Genomic DNA, 14,950 nt, shown 5'->3' with positions numbered 1-14,950 from the left:
TTTTTACATCTTTAAACTTTAACATTTTTCGATTCTCGTTCAAGCATAAACTATACAGATTATCTAAATATCTATATATACTATCCAGTCTTGAAATTTTCAGTTTAACTATCAGATCAGGCTGTAGATACCGGTTTCTTGACCTATGCACTAAACATTGATGTTATTGTTTTTTTTCTTTTCTCTTTCAATCCTGTTCTCAATGTCAAAAATAAAAAAACAATTTTCATCTACAAAACAACCAAATTAAACATCGTGTATAAATATTTAAGGAGATAAAGAACTTAAACACTTTTACCAAAATGTCTGGATTTGGCATTAAATAACCCGAAAAGGGTTGATATACCATAAAACAATCAAACAAATAATTTTTTAAAGATACAAAGCATAAAAATAGCAAAATATTTTTAAAGATTTAAAACATAAAATCTTTTACCAAAATGACTAAATTCAGTATTAAATACCTCAAACGGTGGATATGCCATAAAATAACCAAAGTAAACATCAGTGTTAAATATTGGACGGTATAAAAGACTTAAAGCTTTCTTCCCCCCACCCTACAAAAAAAAAAAAACGAATTTGGCATTAAATATCCTGAAAACAAAACAATCAAGACAACCAATCAATTTAACTACCAAAAACTATCTACTATCTTTAAGTTCCTAAAAATAATTTCATAATTTTCTGCTATATCTGTGTTCGTATATAATCACAAAATTACATATAATATCTTTCTTTTTAATGTGATGTGGTTTCTCCTATATAAGTTTATTTGGAATTTTATTGATTTATATTATGGCTTGGTAGACTATGCTTCTTCTGGAACAGTTATTTTGTAGGGGACAATTAATGAGACTTGTACAAGATTAAACCTGCGTCCCTAAAAAAGGAACTGTTTTATAGATTCAATAATTTGTTGACTGAGAAGTCAACGATTTCTCTTTTCGGCATCATCACATCGACACACCAGTTCTCATTTGATATCCCAAAGTTTAGCAACAGTACCAGATGGGTGACCATTTGGGAATACCAGGTGCTGTATGTAGGAGGATGTTGACATCTCCCTGAAAGAACTGCAAAAGTCAAATGTTATCTCCCCTAACTCGGATATACAAGCCACTAGGGATTGCTTATGAGTTTTATATTCCTGTGAAACTTCTCTTTTCATGGGAAGATGCTTCAATCTGCCTGTGATGGGTGCCACGTTGGATTGCGTCTGCTACAATGCTATATATGACTTATATTGTGAACAAAGAAACAAACAGGAATATGACTTTATTTTAATAGATATAATAGTAACTTATAAATATATATCTCATATATTGTACTTGCAATAACCCTTATCCCTGAGTGGCTTCCGGGCCTTGATAAGTGGTGATCACTGTGTAAAAAAAAAAAAAAAAAAAAAAATATGACAAGCTACACAGAATTTTACACATTTCATGTTCGTGAAAGCTTGTCAGGCTAATGGAATTGGCAAGTTCAGTGCAACTTGACAGCCATATATTTTCATAATTTACTATCGAGCTCTACTTAGGTATTGAGCACTGTTGAAGTAAATACTGAAAATTTATACATAAGATGTGTGAATACATGAAATAAGTTTTTGTATGGAACAAACATGAACTCACAATTACTGTGATATTGTAATATTTATTTCTCATTGACTACTATACACTCATTAACCTTTATCCTCGAGTAGCTGCCGGGCCTTGATAAGTGGTGACTTCTTTGTAAAAAAAATAAAACTAGATTCGTATTTGCTGAATATTTTCTAAAATGGCATGGAAACATTAAAAAATTGTTTTTATACTTATAATAAATATCAGCTGTTATTTTATACAAATAATTTCTTTGTTTCTATTCTATTTATTTTTTTCAATCTTACTTTTTCAGGTCAAGCTTGCAGCTGGATGTACTGATTCTCTGGTGTCTGTGTACTCCACGGCACAGCGACGTAGTTAACCTCGTCTACCTTGTTGCCTGTGTGCTTTTTTTTTTATGATTTTGGGCAGTCTGTATTCTGGACGTCTCCCTAACCACATGTCACTCTTGACACCAAAAAATCTTTTCACTCCTCCAAGCAGAGAGTAAAAGACCTTCAATATCTTCATCAACTGACAAACTGGATACAATCTTTTTTTCAGAAAATGAAGCAGTTCCATTGGCAGAGAGAGAGGAAGTGAGAGAAAGAGAGAGATAGAGAGAGAAACAGAATTTCAACAAATTCTTTTTAACTATTAAGACATTTTTTGAAACGTTTTGATAAAGAAACAAAAAAATACTTAAAAAAGTACAGTGGTACAGTGCTTGTATGTAAAAAAAAAAAAAAAAAAAAAAAAAAAAAAAAAAAATGGACACGTGGACAAACCAAAAAAAAAATGGAAAAGAAAAAATCACATCAAAAACTCATGAGTAGACTTATATTTTGTTTCAGAAACTTTGCAGAAATGATTTTGGATTTTGAAGTAATTTTGTCTTTCTTTTATTTCTTATGGTTTGTTCATTATTTCCATTTTTTTTTCTTTTATACATTCTGTTGGATTTTATACTTATATATTATTCTTTTGAATGTGTGTGTGTGTGTATATATATATATATATATATATATATATATATCTGTCAGTTTTCATTTAGACTGAATTTTGAATAATAGGTTAATCATTACGTTTCATTTTATGATTAGAAATTTGTATCTGTTGGTGCAAAAAAACAAAAAAACCCCGAAAATATCACGTTTCGTATTATATTTCTGTTGATTTGTTATTCCTCTTTTCTTCTCCTTTCATGAAAGAATAGTCTGGTGATGAAAGGGCGAATCTCTATCCCACTCCCTCCCTGCCTTCTCCTTTTTCTTTTGCATTACAGGTGATTGATAAGGTAAACTGCATATCAGATCATTTAATTGCCCAATGACTATTTATAGTATTTTTTTTTTTTAACTTTTATTATATCATTCCAACCTCTGATGTATTTCGATACAAAAATATTTAGACTGGAATCTCTTTTTTATCATCCTCTATAGGGCTGTTTATTTTTATCGCATATCTGTTTTAGATCCATTTTAGATAAATAATTTTAAAATTAAGTGTTTGGAAATCTTTTTCACAAGAAAAGTACATAAGAAAGAGATAGTATTTTACATTACTTTTGTGTTGTGATAATTTATACTTGAACAATATTTGAATATGAAGGAAAACTATCTTCAAGGAAAAATCCTTTTTTCTTTTACTGTTTTTCTTTTAAACACAAGTTTCTATTCATGCTTCAATTTGTGCATTAAAACATTTAAAAATTTTATAAGAATTATTTTCATCCTATTTAATTCACATTATTAAATAAATACAACCTACCAACATTTAATGAAAATTTATACTTTATAACTAATTTTTTTTTATTTTAGAAGTAACTCTAAAATAAAAAAAAAAATTAGTTAACGCTTCTCTATAAAACACAAGAATTTTAATAGTATCTATGGATTCATATTTGAAAATGAATACAAAATAATTATGATAAAAGAAAATTTTGGTTAATAGTAAGCTTTAAATTCCTGTCAGTTTTTGATGCTTTCAGAGACAGGTATCTTCTAAAGTTTAAAACTATGAAAAATTTTAAATTTTCTGTCACAGAATAAATTGTTTTTGTAAAACTTTGCAATTATTATCTACTGCTGTTTTGAAAACTGATACTAAAAAAAGAAGCAAGATTTTACTACTAAGAGAGATAACTGTTTTTTTATATCCTGCAGTATTCTCCTTACTAAGTTTTTTTTTTTTTTTTCAATGATTAATAAAAATCCTTAATATAGATTGTCATGGTTGTACTAAATGTTTTTTTAAAAATAAATTGTAGTAAAATTATTATTATATTGCCAATAACAATTGAAATTTACTTGTAAGAAACAAAGTTTGATTTGTCAGCTTAAATGCTATTTAGGTCTGATTTTGAAAACTCAACAAGATGACTTGATAGATAGATCAGATCCAATGATCTCTGCTGAACGACTTTTGAACCTATGCTTACAACCAGTCAAATCTTAGTAAATGCCAAATTGAAGCTTTAATTTTTTGTTGTTTATTGGGGGTTAATATGATGTTGCTGATTTGTAAAATATTTTGCTGCTTTAAATCGTTTTAGTTTAGGCAAAATAAGAAGTAGCTTTACTTCCTTAAAATAGGCTTATAAGATTTATATTTCATTTAAATATTAATAAAAAAAAGTATTTGTCTCATAAATAGGCTTAAAATTTAAGAAAAATGACAATTGTTAAAAAAAAAAATTTCTTTTTACTCTACTAATATATTGCAAGTAAAATTATATCTTTTATATTTGCAACCAATCTGCATTCCAATTTATGTAATTCTTTCACAAAAAAGTAGTTATAATGTTTTTCTTTTAATGAGATTATTTTATGATATATTTCAGTGTTTTTATGCCTGATATAAAACATCAATTTCTCTTAGGATATTAACAAATTCTTCTGTAAGTAGTCTGATGTGTGTGTGCATATTATATATATATATATATATATATATTATATATATATATATATATATATATATATATATATATATATATATATATATATTATATATATATATATATATATATAACCTCTATGGATACATATTTTGTCTTACGAAGATTCATCTGTGTAGCTTTCAGCAACCAGTGCATCAACCTTGCAGCTTGAACCTCTGATTTTACATTACCACTGACTGTGAAAGTCTTAGCTGTCTCCAAGGTGGCCTAAGGTGGCTTGCCAGTCAATATTGTAGAAGAAATTATACTGTATTAAATTTGGCTAACAGTTTCCATAGAGGATTCATTTCCATTTTTGGAACAATCTTGCATATTACTCTGGTAGAAATCATCAGTGTTCTGCCCTATTGGACCGAATATATATTGTATAAATATTAATAGCTGTCGGGGATGCAAGTTCGTTTTTTTTTTGTTGTTTTTTTTTTTAAATATAAGAAAAGGCCAAATCGGTAGAGTTTTATATCCTTAATGATTTTCCATTTTGCTTAATTATCTTTTTCTTCCTCTGTCTCATCTTTCTCTTTTCCTCTTCATCATTTTTTTTTTTTTTTTGTGCTTTGCTTCGCCTCCTTAAAACAAATCGGTTGATACTTTCAGTAGAGGTGGAGGGCTATTAGTGAATTAGCATCCTTTACTGCATTCTGCTTCTTCCCCTTCCAAATGCCAAATGAGATTTTATTTTTTCAATTATAAATAAACACCCTGGAACCTCTAGGTAAATGGGGGGGGGGGGATTTACACTGTTCAGAATCATCTCTCTCTTCTTGCCATTGGTCGCTCGCATAGAATCGGCTTACAAGGAAATCCAAAAAAGAAAATACATCAGTCTTCAGTGACTCATTCTTTTGATTTTTTTCTTGGTTTATTATATCTGGTGCAACTAGATCAGGCTGTCTGAAGATATCAGCTTGATGACCTAAAATGCACAAAGCATTTATGTCATTGTTTCTTTTTTTTTCTTTTTCTTTGCAAAAACTCGATCGTGTTCTGCAAGCAAAAGAACAACAATTTTTCTCTACAAAACAAGCAAACCAAACACCATAAATAAATATTTGAAGATATAAAGAACTTGAATCATAAAACGCTTTTCCCTAAAATTACTGAATTTGGCATAAAATAATCCGAAAATGGTTGATATGCTGTAAAACAAAAATAATCAATCGGTTTATGACAATAATAAATGTATTATTGTTATAAAGCTCTGTCTGAAAGGATATTGAGCCTCCCTTTTATGTGTGCAAGATCTGCTATCTTGATTCAACTGTTTTGATTACCAGTAGTTGATTCATTTTTTTTAGTTGTAGATTTTCGTTTTATCTAGGAATCAGCAGGGCTACCAAGTATTGCCTGGGACAAAAGTGTAATATATTTCTATTAAAGCTTCAATTTCTTTCCTTCTCTTTATCTTTCTCTCTTTTCCCCCCTGCCTTGTTTTCCCTCTCTCCACTTCCTTGTTCCTCTCTGCCCAGCCCATTCATCTCTGGATATACACCTACGTACAAACATAAATCTTTATATAGATTCTCCTAGGAATAAGTCAGCATACGAGAGATAACTCCTTGCTAACAAAAGTCGATTACTTCCCTTTAGTACATAAAATTGCTGAAGAATGACCTTCACTGATGAAATATGTACCAATTTAAGGTTAAATAATGAATAATCATTTCTGAATTTTAGATATTATTTGTGCCGATCAAGAATATACTAACTTTATGGGTGTTTGTTTTATAGTTTGGCACTCTAGCTGAACATACAAGCACACCGGCAACTGCCCTTTATATTATAGATTGAAAAAAAAACAAAAAAAAAACGCATCTAAATTTGAAAAAAGTTTATTAAAATATAATTTCCTTTCCACCCAGTCTATGATATTTTGCTTCCTTCTTTGCTATTCTTATTTTCTTGTCCGATAAACTGAGTATCGCATGTTCATTTCTATTTCGGCAGGAATTTATTTCGGCAAATATGTTGACTTCTTTATATCTTTTGAAACACTTTCCTTACTTTCTTTCCTTCCTCCTCTCTCTCTCTCATTTTTTCATGACCCATTCTTCTTAATATTAGTTTCGTTTTTTCATACAAATTAAATATAAAAAAAAAGAAGGTAACTGTTACCTTACGCTACAACAGAACACCGACCACTTTAATTTGTTTTTTAAGGGTATTCGATGTTGCTGACAACAAATATGATAATTTACCATTTGCATGGTATGAACCCCTATACCTTGGGACTATTTTGTACCATTTCACCGCCTTTGGTAGTGTTTTTCTTACATGATACGTTCGCATGCGAACGTGCATAGTGAAGTGTCTTATCACATCGCGTAGGAATCTTTCAAATAAGTTTTTTTTTAAAATGTGGTTCATGTTTTTTTTTTGTCTTGCGTAGTTTTTAATGCTTTTTTCAATTGATCAAAGATAAAGTATTCATGAGCGGTTTGCAAAAACATAAGCACCAAACACATTTTTATGTTTTTCTTTCTTTTTTGGAGGTGGGGGTATTCCATTAACAGGTGCTTCTGCAGTTTAATTAACCATTTTTCCGTAAGTAACGTTCATTTACCATTTCACAAAAATTGTTTACATGGGGGGAGGGGGGCTTGTGGTGCTGGGACCCCAGCACCACCACCGCCCCACCTGCCATCTCCCCAATGTACACAATTTTTGTGAAATGGTAAATGTTGGCGTGTTACTTACGGAAAAACGGTTAATTAAACTGCAGAAGCACCTGTTAAACTACACAAGTCCTATAATTGAATACCTCCACTCCCAAGAAAGAACGAAAAACATAAAAATGTGTTTTTGTAAACCGCTCATGAAAACTTTTTTTTTTTTTTTTTTTTAGATCAATTAAAAAGCATTAAAACTACGTAAGACAAAATAAATAAAAAAATAAATAAATAAACCACATTTTTTTGAAATGACCGCTTAAAGAGTCCGGCATGCCAAGATTCCTATGTGATGTGATAAAACACTCCACTATGCCCGTTTCTACGCAAACATATCATGTAAGAAAAACCCTACAGAAGGCAGTGAAATGGCACAAAATAGTCCCAAGGTCTAGGGATTAATACCATGCAAACGGTAAATTTGCGGCGGGTTTGATTATCAGATTCATTTTCATTGACCTCGAATACCTCTAAAAAACCAAATTAAAATGGTCGATGTTCTGTTGTAGCGTAAGGTAATATTTACCAAAAAAAAAAAATCAGCTGTGTAACTGTAGCCTTAACTTATAAGTAAGTCGCTATATGATCAGGTTATTTTTATTCATCTTTTAACCTGTGGATGGATGCATTTGTTTGAAAGGGAATGTACCTACTATTAATTTTGAGTCACCCACTGGATTTTGCTGTGATATTGAAAACCTGCATGGAGATGCCTCATCTTTAGTAGAGCCCCCTCCCTCTCCAATTCTTGGTGTCCCTTTTAACTATTTATAGATCTTATTACATCTTAGAAATCTGTTAACATTACATGCCAGGATTAAAGTGTATTATCTGTTCTGCCCTTGATCAGAGGAAGAGAAAATCCTGTTTATTTTTTGTTCTATTCAGCAAGTCCCTTTTTGGGGAGCTGGTGTTTCCCCACATTAAAATTAAAAACAAAACTGATCTTATGTCTAATTTTTCCATGGTTGAGAGACAAGTAAACAGGCTTATTATTAAAATTATTGCGTGATTAAAATTGCCCTCAATAAAAAACAAAAATTTTTTTTTAATGTAATAAATCTTTAAAGCAACTGTTTTAGAGATAATTCCAACTCTTGTAGCTTTTTTCTTTTTTTTTCTTTTTTTTTTTTACATTTGTAGCCTCATACAAGGCAACTTTTATCATTGTTTATTCTTTGGTCCTTAAAATTTATGTTGCATCACTTTATGCTCCCCTTCCTCCCTTAATGAGATACTGTTTTAGTATAAAATAAGTATAGATTTATAATAGCACAATGTTTTTAATTGAAAGGGAAAGTTTTTGTTTTGTTTAATTTCATTCTGTTATCCCTTTCTATATCATGTTTAGCATATCTTAAAAACACATTCTGTAATGAGAAGCTGTTTCTTCTCAGTTTTTGTACTGCTGTCATTCCAAGCACTTTTGAAATTCCATGCCTGCATTGAATGAATTTTAGTTTTCAGTGGGTGACTGACTGAGTAAAAGAAGTGTGCATATATATATATATATATATATATTACTAACTAGCTCTACCTACGTATTGAGCACTTGTGAAGTAAATACTTAAAGTTTATGCATAAATCTATACTTTCGTATATTAATTTTATGTGAGTAAATGAAGTAGCTATATATACATATATATATATATATATATAGAGAGAGAGAGAATGAGAGAGAGTGAGCATACAATTATGTGCTGCTTATCAGCCATCCATACTGGTGGTTTCTGGGGAAATAAGCAAAACAATCTCATTGGTTTTATATATCACCGCTTCATCAGTGACTTAACTAATAATTAGTTATAGTAATGTTAATAATAATTAGTCTTAGTATTGCTAACCCATTTCTAAGATGTAAAAAGATCTACTAATTCAGCTACTAATGAAGAGATGGTATCATAACCAATGAGTTTATTTTACATATTGCCCCAGAAACAGCTAGTATGGATGGCTAATCAGCACATAATTGTATCTTATTATAAATAAATATATTATGCTCTTAATAACATAATTGAGATTCCACTCTGTCATTATTTCCTCCCCTTTCTCTCTCTCTCTCTCTCTCTCTCTCTCTCTCTATATATATATATATATATATATATATATATATATATATGTATATATATATATATATATATATATATAAAATCTTACCTTCTGATATTTTCCCACATTTTTTTCATTTCTCCTTGAACATCTACTGCTTATGTTATTGTTGTGTATATTCGTATTCAAAGACAATTAGAAAATAGCTTTCAATTATGTGCTTAACGGATACATTGAGTTAACTGAAGAGAGAGAGAGTGAATTTGAGCTTAGCAGATAATGAAGAAAGGGAGTGTGGTAGCATTTCTACATGACTTGATTTGATTCCAAACACTACATTACATCAAGTTTTGGATTACAACTACTCCTTTTATCCAACTTATATCTTTTTTTTTTTTTTACTACTACTATTACTGCAACAACAACAACAACAACATGTTTGTAATTTTTGCATGGTGATCTGCATCCCATCAACATTTTTTGACAATTACACCTTCACTCAAAGTGACTAATTTGCTTAACAATGTGTTTAACAAATATTGATCAGCCATCAATTAACACAACCACTTTATGAATTAACTCTCAGTGCTGCCACCTACCTACTTTGACAACAAAAAAAGAAGCAAAGGGGGCATAACTTTCAGTGAACATTAAAAAAAAAAACAATCAATGCAATTATATGAAACTATCATTAATTAAACAAAACATCAAATTAAATACATAAAAAAAACAAATAAAAAAAATGTATTATTTATCAGACTGGAAATACTTATATGCAAAAATAGTCTGAAAAATTCTACCATCTTCAGGAATGTTTGCTATTTCTGCAGAATTGTATATTTGAACTTTGACATTATGTATTTCTGCTGTATTTTTTCTTTTTGTTAAGTCTTATTTATTAAAAAAAAAAATTGAATCTATTTTTCTTTGTATGATGTAGTTATGCATATCTGTGTGTGCTGTGTATTATAGTTGAGAGCGTCGCAAAGCTCTGATGACTTCCATTATTTGGAAAGACTAAATCTGTATTAAAATTCATTTAGTAATATAAATTGATTTCTTTTTCAATCACATTTCATTATTCTTTCATTGTTTCTTCATCAGAAATATCAAATTATTAAAAAAAAAAAATATTTATATTTGAGTCTAGTTTTTCTACTCGCACTTCCCTGCAACTTCTTTCACACAGAAAAGACATTGCAAGCATGTCTCTGCTTTATCATTATTTTCATGGCAAGTGCTTGTCTGAGCACCAATCTATGATTCCTTCCCTTGCCAAACTTTCACAAAAAACACTCATCTAGCTGAAACCAATATCAATAATTTCCCCAACTCTTTATCTGTGGCTAAACCTAAACGTACATTCCATGAACAAAGTTTCTTTCTTAGAATTGCACACCTGTGGAACTCTCTTCTGTTTCCTTGCTTTCCAACTGACTACAATATGGTCGTCTTCAAGTCCAACGTGAACAAGTTTTTGATGAGTTATCCCCTTTAGTAATCCAATTTACCAAATTTCCATTACTAACAATCATTACGATATTGTCCCATTGACTATTGTACACTTATTAATCGTTATCCTTGAGTGGCCTTGATAAATGGTGACTCGTTTGTAAAAAAAAAAAAAAAAGCAATGAGAAATGGATCATTTTTCACAATGTGAGCAGATAATCCTGATGGTCGGATTAAGAAAGTTATGTTTTATGGCTGAATTGGAAAAGAATTCTGTACTATGAGCTTCTGTCAAGTAAAAAGATAATTAATTCTATAAAATAAAATATTATTCCTATGAAATAAAATAATAATTCTATGAAATAAAATAATAATTCTATGAAATAAAATAATAATTCTATGAAATAAAATATTAATTCTATGAAATAAAATAATAATTCTATGAAATAAAATAATAATTCTATGAAATAAAATAATAATTCTATGAAATAAAATAATAATTCTATGAAATAAAATATTAATTCTATGAAATAAAATAATAATTCTATGAAATAAAATAATAATTCTATGAAATAAAATATTAATTCTATGAAATAAAATATTAATTCTATGAAATAAAATATTAATTCTATGAAATAAAATAATAATTTTATGAAATAAAATAATAATTCTATGAAATAAAATAATAATTCTATGAAATAAAATAATAATTCTATGAAATAAAACAATAATTCTATGAAATAAAATATTAATTCTATGAAATAAAATAATAATTCTATGAAAAATATTAATTCTATAAAATACTGCTCATAACATGATGAATTAAAGGCAGATTTCTTCGTTTTTATTAAAAAAAAAAAGAAAAAAAGGGTGCCTACAATTAACTAACAGGAATTGAGTTGTATTTCATCATGATAATTTCAGACCATATGTTTCTTTGGTGACCAGACAAAAATTGTTGCAACTTGGTTGGACTGTATTATCCCATCCTCCTTATTCACCAAATATTGCTCCTTCAGATTACCAATTAAGGTTTTTGCAGAATAATATCAATAGTAAAAATCTTTTTTCGTTGGATGATAAAAACAAAAACTCGTGAGTTCTTTACTATTTTATGAAAACAATTTTCAAGTTGAAGGAATGATGGCGAAAGATTGTGCAACAAAATTTTGTTGATGAAATATTTGAATGCCACATAATGTTTTTTTTTTGTTTTTTTTTGTATTGTTTTTATTTTGGATCTTTCCAGACAATCTTGTATCAGACATGAATTTTAGTAAATGTCAAATAATTTAAATGAACTGTTCTCATAATCACATTCTATTCAACATCATTCAACTGACAATCTATCTCAATAACCCTTATCCTTGAGTGGCTTTGGCCTTGAGTGTGCAACAAGGATAAGACAGTAGAAATGAGATTTTAGATGTGGAAAAAGTGTATATGGATGCTGAGCTTGTTGAGGTTTTATTACCTTGGTAATACCATAAGAAGTATATGGAATACGTTCAGAGAATTTATTTTACTGCTGTCAATCAAGGGAACAGTTTATCAGGCCTATGTATTGCAGTATGATGATGTATGGAAATGAAATCTGCAAGCAAGAACTGAGAATATTTACATGGAGAGAAAGATTTGATAGTCTCAGAGGAAGATTACATCTGGACAAATTGGGTGGTGTGTGAAGAACAAGAGACTGGTGGTTTGGTCACATTGAAAGAATGAATGTTGACAGGAGAAAGCCAAAGAGAACATGAGAGGGAATGATAATGGTGGATTTGAGAAAAAAAAGCGTGAAGACCAGACTAGAGATAGGTTAGCCAATGTCAGTGAATATTTAGTTGTAACTCCTTAGTAAGAAAATAAATATAATTTTATTTCATTAGAAAAAAAAAAAAGAAAACATTAAAAGTTTTAGAATAGGTTAATTTTCAGTAATAGTCCAAAAATAAAATATCAAACTGAGTAGCAAAATGAATCTAATTAAATTTAATTTGAGAAAAAATTGCTATTAAAAATATTTGACTTCTTTGTTGCAATCTGGTGGAGATGGTTATGATATGTTTTACAGCTTATTTCAGAATTTTTCAATGTATCGACACTGCATTTATTATATAAAGTATCCTAGTTATGCCTAATATCCGATAAAGTCTAAGGATTTTTATTTCCCTGTTATGGCAGAAATATGTATTATGTGGAATAGGGATTGGTTTGGTCAGGTTGGTTGATTGTGAAAATGGTGCCTGTTTGGTCGACCTCCCCGCTCCTCCCCAATTCCATCTGAGGTCTGATAACACTGGAGGTATAAATTAGTCTTACTGTACATCAAATCTATTGCTATGGTTGCTGGAAAAATGGACCCTACCACCGCTCCTGTGTTAAATGCAGATGAGTTATTTCCCTTTAATACAGGAAATGTAGACTATTCAAAGCAAACATGCTGTTTAACATGTGAACTAAGTGGATTAGTGAATGTCTGTTGAGGTTGTCAGATACATTAATCCTTTAAGTACCAATAGGATACCAAATAACTTCTTTTTAAAATCTATAAGATAATATATAATAATACTGCTCATTGTGTAATTACGCTGAAGAAAGGATAAAATTTATCTATATTCATCCACTTCTCTTTGAGAGTTGTAATCCTTGTGAAAATTGCTAAAATTCAACTAGTTTAATGATGTGGGAACTTATATAAATGAGTTTTGCAATAGTAAACCACTAACTTATTGCAAAAAGTGCAATATAACTTTTTGTGTAAACGGTTTTGTTCCTTAGCATATAATGTATAACTTTTGTTTTTTTTATTTCTAAAATATATCAAATGTGCCCAGTGTTCTATTTGTAGGAAAGTCTGTTTTACTTTATAAATACAATAACCTTTTCATTTACGTTATAGAAAATAGAAAGCTGAATAATGATGTATTTGTGTTTTTCTCTAAAATAAATTATTTCAAAGAATAAACAAGCTTTCGACTTCTAAAAAAAAGTCTTCCTCAGGTTTGACGTTTTTTTTAAAATCTTTTTTGTAAATCATCTTTCCTGTAGAAAACATAAAATCTCTTATGAATAGTAGTCTGTAGAGGTGTTAGGGTTATGGTTGATTTTTAATGTCTGTTGTGAAACACTGGGCTGCTTGTTATAAGAAAACTATTTCCACTTGGAAAACATTGTTTCGCATTTGAATTAGATTTTTTTTTTTTTTTTTTTTTACACTGTGGTCACCACTTATCAAAGCCTGGAAGCCACTCAGGGATAAGGGTTATTGCAAGTACAGTACGTTAGTGTGGAGATTTGAAAGAGTTTACTTAAGGGGGTGGTTCATTAGGAATTTGTTTACTTAAGGGGGCGGTTCATTAGGAATTTGTTAATGTTGGACTTGAAGATATCCAAGTTGTAGTCAGGTGGGAAGCAGGCAGACGGAACAGAGTTCCACAGGCGTGCAGTTCTAAGAATGAAGCTTTGTTCATGGAATCCATGATTAGTTACAAAAAAAAAAGTTTCACAACCCGAGGAAGACTTTTTTTATAGGTCAAAAGCTTGTTTATTCTTTACGATAAATAATTTAATTTGGAGAAAAACACAAACACATCTTTATTTGGCTTTCAAATTTCTTTAATATAATTCAAATATGAAACAACGTTTTCTAAGTGCAAATACTTTTCTTATTAAATAACCTTTTCCTTTCAATTTGCATATTCTAACATGTTTTGAGTCATTACACAAAAGTTCAACTCAATAGTAGGAAATTTAGATACCCTTGTACTTGCAGGATATTTAGATATTTTTTAAGAAAGAATTCTAAAATATTGAGGAAACCAATGCCAACAATAGAATCTTCAGATTCATACAATATGATGATGAATATTTGGTAACAGAGTATAGTGTTTATAATTGGATTTCACCAATGTGAAGAAACAAACAAGGTTTATTTGTTTGACTTGGATATTAAACTTCTTTTTTTTTTTTTTTTTTTTACTTTTCTACGAACTTGAAATTATATTGATCTAAAACAAATTGGTCTCCTCTCATATCAACAAGGGAGACAATTACAAGAAGTGGAAAAGCCAATTACAATTCTGGTTGAATTTCGCTATTTCAAAAAAATATATTTTTTATTTATTTATTTTTTTTATTTTCTTTTTCTTTTTTACAAAAGAGTCACCACTTATCAAAGCCTGAAGACCACTCGAGGATAAGGGTTAATAAGTGTATGGTAGTCAATGGGACAAATATTG

The 14,950-nt window shown here is 29.5% G+C and overlaps 1 protein-coding gene across 4 annotated transcripts in view; it reads left to right on the top strand.

Moving 5' to 3' along the window:
• Positions 1-2,396, top strand: part of LOC145303515 (regulatory-associated protein of mTOR-like) — a 161,581-nt gene extending 159,185 nt beyond the window's left edge. For 3 of the 4 annotated variants that reach the window (XM_080144954.1, XM_080144952.1, XM_080144951.1), the window contains one exon: positions 1,897-2,354. In XM_080144954.1, coding sequence (XP_080001080.1) covers positions 1,897-1,965 — 69 coding nt within the window. In that variant the 3' untranslated portion in view covers positions 1,966-2,354. Of the gene's footprint in view, positions 1-1,896 lie in introns of all 4 variants that reach the window. The other variant, XM_080144953.1, reaches the window with a different exon arrangement.
• Positions 2,397-14,950: the final 12,554 nt, after the last annotated feature.

This window comes from Euprymna scolopes, chromosome 19 (genome assembly GCF_053919585.1).
Source record: "Euprymna scolopes isolate OS-2025 chromosome 19, ASM5391958v1, whole genome shotgun sequence".
NCBI classification, from domain to species: domain Eukaryota; kingdom Metazoa; phylum Mollusca; class Cephalopoda; order Sepiida; family Sepiolidae; genus Euprymna; species Euprymna scolopes.
Note: the sequence above shows the minus strand (reverse complement) of the source record. Positions and strands in the feature narration are given on the sequence as shown.